General features: G+C 59.2%; 1 protein-coding gene across 1 annotated transcript; it reads right to left on the reverse strand.

Annotated features, from left to right (window-relative positions):
• Nucleotides 1-2,038: 2,038 nt before the first annotated feature.
• On the reverse strand, nucleotides 2,039-5,030 carry LOC104522352 (ectonucleoside triphosphate diphosphohydrolase 7-like; the record flags this gene model as incomplete). The annotated part of the gene is made up of 8 exons (XM_010164612.1): nucleotides 2,039-2,270; nucleotides 2,435-2,596; nucleotides 2,676-2,761; nucleotides 2,866-3,190; nucleotides 3,913-4,082; nucleotides 4,166-4,311; nucleotides 4,797-4,853; nucleotides 4,927-5,030. Coding segments are annotated over 8 exons (1,282 nt in total), but the record flags the coding sequence as incomplete, so codon positions are not given.
• Nucleotides 5,031-5,444: the final 414 nt, after the last annotated feature.

Raw genomic sequence — 5,444 nt, forward strand, 5'->3', positions numbered from 1 at the left:
TCCAGCTGCCCAACTAGCTACCCTATCCCTGGTCATTTCAGGCACTAGCTGCCCCTCTGCATGAGAAGACAGGAGCTTATTGCATCCTCTGTTGTATCATCAGCCCTGTGCAATGAGGGTGGTCCTTGCTGGGACACAGCCTGGCTGTGGGTCTGAGAAGGGAGGGCTGACCCTGGAGGAGGATGCAGCCCACTGTGGGTGTGATGAGGGAGGTGCTGGGGTGCAGGGCAGGGGGTTCTGCTGCTTGGCCGTACACTGGAGGGGGTTAAAGTGGTGCTGTGTCTCCTCCTGCCTCAGCAGTGAGGGTGCTGTAGTAGTGTCCAGGTACCACCACCCTCCCCAGCCTGGGTCTAGGTTCTGAGGAGAACCAAGGAGGGCGTTGTGTTTTAGGTTTCCCCTGATTTATCAGGTAATTTATCTGTATTTATTTGTCTGTGTTTGTTAAATTTGTGTTGTGGAAATAAATCCTTTTTCTAGTAAGTGATGCTGGATGCAGAGGTTGAGGAACAGTCTTGGCTTTATTCAGACTTCTTCCCTTCCCCCTGAGCCTGCTCTTGCATCATGAGAACAAGGCTGGGATCCTCAGCTGTTCAGCAGAAGGTTGGCAGCACACTGGTGCATGGAAGGTTTTATCCTTGATGCCACCTGTGCATTCATCCTCTGGGCCCAGGGTCAAGCATGTGCTAGAGGGAGAACTGGGTACCTGCCCAGCCTCTGGAGTGGTAAGCAGCTGGACTGGGGCCATCCCCATGGCTGTGCACCAGCTGGAGCAGCTTAGTGGCCTCTTTCCCAGGCTGGGGTGGGAAAGAAAGTAAAAAGCAGGGAGCAACAGCTCTGAGGGGGCAGGCTGTACTTCCTTGTCTTGGGACCAAGGCAGCAAAGGATGCTGTCTCCCAAGATCCCAACAGTTCTCTTTGGATCAGTTTCCCTTGCTGCTGCCCTTGCTGGAATTACAGAGAACATCTGCTGGCAAGAAAGCACCTCCCTTGGCCCTGAGTCACGCTGCCACCCCAGAGCCATCGCTGCTGGGGTGATGTTCACTAGAAAACAAGACAGCACTGGATGGCTCAAGAGGTTTGTTTATTGCTACAGGAATGGGAACATCCAAGTTCAAGTAAAAAGTGACAAACTTCATTGGGGCATCAGGGGCTCCAGCCCCAGGGGAGGAAGGCTCATGCCTGTGCAAACAGCCACAGCCCAGACCTGCCCTGGGGCAGTGATGAGCTGGGCTGGAGTGAGGTGTTTCCCCATGGGCAGGCCCAGCCTGCACTCAGAGGAGAGAACCACTGGTCCTGGTGCTAGTGCCTGATTAACGTGTGGGACACCACGGGGCAGACGTGCCCAGGAGGGAATGGATGAGAGGAAAGGCAGCCCAATCTGGGTGGTGCCTTGGGAACCAATCCCTGATCCCGCAGTGCTGAGCCTGGGGCACTGGCTGGGACCACAGGACTGTCCTGGGAAGGGAAGACTGGCAAAGAGCAGGACACCTCTGAGGGAATGCTCCAAGAGGGGCTGGGCTGGGCAGCTCACTGGAGCTCCTGACTCACCTGGTTCCCTCAGTAACTTTGCTGGTGACTGCTGTTCTCTAGCCTGTGGGCTTGTAATGGGCTGCAGAAAGGCCACGCCAGGTGATGAGCTCCTCACCAGCTTGCTCCACAAACCAGCAGCTGAATCACGAGGGGGCCCCGTGCTTCAGGCCACAACCCTGGATCGGCTGCATTGGTGATAGCGTCCTGCTTATCTGGGGGCCCTGCCAGGGCTGCAGCCTTGAGCCCGCTGGCAGCAGAGGACTTTGCTCTACGCAGTGTAGCGAGGCGAAGGCCAAAGGCCAAGGAATGCAAAGATAGGACTGGGGCGAGGCAGAGAGGAAAGGTCCGGTGTCTGTAGCTGCCTTGGCCCACAGGTTCTGGTTCTGACATGGAGATGATGGAGTGCAGAGCTGAGATGGTCTTCAAGAAAAGAGTCCAAGCCCTCGGAGCCCAGGCTGTCAGACAGTCCTGGTTCTGCTGGTGCAACTGGACAGTGGGTACCGCTGGTGTCACGGCCCGTTTCCTTGGCCTGGTGGTGGCACCACCACCTTGTCCAGCCAGAGCTGGGTGAGCTGGGCTGAGCGCAGCTGCCGGTGGTGGATGCGGCGCAGCCGCAGGAGGTAGAGGACTATGGCCAGCACTACAACCAGGATGCAGGCAAAGAAGAGATAGTGGTTGTAAACAAAAGAGAGGCGCAGCCAGGAGGCATGTGCTTGCCGGATGTTCTCCTGCCGGAGATCCCTGCGGAGAGGAGTCGGGGCCGGCCGTGAGATGCCATAGGGGGTACAAGGGTCCTGTGCTGCTGCTGCCCTGTCCGGGGCAGCACAGCCCTTGCCCAGTGCAGTATCTCCTGCTCTTCCCCAACCACCCTTCCCCAAGCCATGCCCTCAGCAAGCCAACGGTACCTGAGTGGCAGAAACCGCGTCTTGTAGAGGATGGCTCCCAGCGTCCACTGCACCTCCCGGTCATACACCAGCTGGGCCGTGCGCAGGCTGGGGTAGTCCAGGGGGAAGCGGAAGCCCTGGTGAAGGACTTGGTACATCCAGGCTGATTTGAAGCACTGATACCTGCAGGCACAGCACATGGGAGCATGAGCCAGATGCTGCCACCTGCACCACACTCCCTCATCCCAGCAAAGCCGCTTACTTCAGCCGGTGCTGGTCAGCATGTGCTGAGTAGAGGCCACCGCGGAAGCGCTGGGTCAGCACCTCCCATCGCTGGCTGCAGTACTCCTGGGGAAAGGAGAAGTCGGGGCTCAGAGTGGAGAAATGTCCCCCACTCCCTCCCAGCCCCAGGAGCAGCAGCTCTCTGGTCCCTGGGCTGGGGCAGCACCCACCTGGGCGGCAGAGGTGAAGGTGGGGGCACTGTAGCGGCCCCCCAGCCGCAGTACGTCCTCGGTGCAGTAGAAGAATTCAGAGAAGCCGTAAAACTCACTGTTGCCAAAGTCAATGGGTGCTTTGTAGGCCCCCACCAGGGAGGCCTGGCTGCTGTTGGGCCCGGCCAGGAGGGGCTGCAGCAGCTCCACGCAGGCTGGCCAGTCCCCTTGCCCCCGCACGTACAGGGTTTGGCCACCTCTGGCCACTGTGTCCTCCAGCCCCACAGGCAGGCAAGGGTCCAGGAAGGGTGTCTCGGGGCTTAGCCCCGTCTGCTGGCTGTGCAGGCTGGAAAACAAGCCAGGAAGGAAAGGCAATTGCACAGGGGGTCTTGTACCACCCCCAAAAGCCTAGTCTAGCACTTGCCCTCTGCAACAGACCAGGCTGTGTCCCCTGGTACCCTGTAGTGCTGGCCTTCACCCTGCCACCTCCTGCCAAAGCTGAACTCACCAGATCTGTCACACTGACCTGCAGCCATGTGCCCTGAGCACCCACGGGGTGCAACAAGGCACGGCCCACCCCACCCAGCTTGTGGAGACCCACACCCCTGCACAGCCCCCAGGGATCTGGAGGCAGGGTCTGCTCCCGGCACAGAGTACCTGGGCACCAAGCCTCTTCACCTCTGGCAACAGCTTCACATAGCACTCTGGGAAGGGAAGGACAAGCAAGAGACAGAGAGCTCAAGGTGGGGATTTGATGGAAAGATGTGTTGGAGAAGGAGAGAAAGTCAGAGCAAAAGCCACTAGAAGGGCCTCCCTGCAGCCTGCTACAAGGAGAGGAGGAGGAAGGCAGGGAGCTGTGGCACCGATAACGCCTGCCAGGCTTGGAGAAGGGCAGTGCCAGTGAACCCTGTGCCAGCCAGGGCATCTGCTGCTGCCAGCGTGGCTGTGGGAGCTGTTATCACCATGGGCGGCTCTTAGGGCAAATCCAGTGGGAGAAGTGGTGTGAAGGAACCAGCACCCCATTTCGCAATGCCCCAGCAGGGGCACCGCTAGGCGAGGCAGCAATACCGGTTGTGCACATTGGTCTGGTTCAGCACAAGCTCCTCATAGCGCTGCCGGGCAAAATTGCCTCCGAATCCCAGGAAGGTGTTGACATAGACGCGGTACACGTGCCCAGTGTGCTGCACATCGCAGCCCAGGTTGAACTCTGCCAGCAAGCTCTTAGCAGCCTCCTCCTGGGGACACAGAGAGGTCTGTGATCAGCAGCGACCCAGGGGAGGCAGGGGCTGCTCTCGGGGCTGGCTGGCCAGATCCACCCCTGCTGCGGGGAGGAGAAGGCTCCGGAGTCGGGCACTTCGTAGGCGATCTGCAGAGAGGCGCCTCCCATGTCTAGGATCCCAACCGTTCGTTTCCGCACCAAGGACTCTCCCTGGTCCCCCAGCGCTACAGTGACCACCGCATCCTCTTCTGCAACCCACAGCAGCGTGTCAGCGAGGGGCAGGGTCTGGGGCAGCATCTCCTCCCTCCCACTGTTACCCCCCCCACAGCCACCTCATGGGGCTCCTCCACCCCTACAAGCAGCCCCCGAGGATCACTTGCAGGGCAGCAGGTGCTGGCACTCAGGGCTGGCTGCTCCCAGGCTTTGTAGGTTGCCCCAAAGCATCCACTGCTGGAAGCCACTACAGGAACTCTACTACATAGTAAACTGTCTCTCCTGGTTCTTCTCCCTAAATGCTGCAGGTGGCCCCCTCACACAGAGACTTGTTCCTATGACCGGAGCAGGTGCCCCTCCAGGCCTAGGAGTTTCACACACGTGGCTGAGAGTCAGGCATTGTCTGGCCAGAAGGGCAGATGCTGCTGCTCCAGAGCCTGCTCTCAGCTCCAGTGCCAGGGTGAGCTCAGCAGGGCTCTGCTCAGACCCTCCCAGCCATTCTACAAGCAGCCAAACTCACCATCCTCATGATCAAACCGGCCCAGGACAAAGTTGATGCCAATCCATGCATAGACACCTGCATGAGACAGAGCAGGTCATTACGGCAACATACTAAAGGGAACCAAGCAGTGCTTCATGGGAGCTCCTACCTTCCTGTTTCCCTGAGATCACTTCTGCATGTGATTTGGAGAAGAGGAAATCAAACTCCAGGGGCACGTTTCTCACCAAGTCCTCCAGGATTGCAGCTTGCTGCCTGCAAGGACGCAGGAGAGGCAGATGCTAAGGGACATTCACCAGTGATGCTCCTTTGTGGGAGCACCAGAGACGGTGGGAATCCCACTGCAATACACCTCGTGTCCAGCCCCACGAGCCCTGCTGCTGCACCCAGAGAGACACGACAGACTAGATCTGTCTGTCCGAGACTCCAGTAAAAAGTGTCTCCTCTCAGCTCCCTCCCAGAGTACCCAAACCCACCTTCTGCAGCCCTCACTGCTCCCCCCAACAACGCACACCTTCCCTTCCCAAATCCCCCCTGGGACTCCCAGTTCTCCCATTAGCCTCCAGCAGAGGTAGCTGCCGTCCCCCTTCTTGCGGCTGAGGGATCCCAGCGGGTCCCTGGCTCCCCTGGACAAGGGCCGAGGGACTCACCCCCCGGGCAGCAGCCGCA

Source organism: Antrostomus carolinensis, unplaced genomic scaffold (genome assembly GCF_000700745.2).
Source record: "Antrostomus carolinensis isolate BGI_N321 unplaced genomic scaffold, ASM70074v2 scaffold26523, whole genome shotgun sequence".
Lineage (NCBI taxonomy): Eukaryota > Metazoa > Chordata > Aves > Caprimulgiformes > Caprimulgidae > Antrostomus > Antrostomus carolinensis.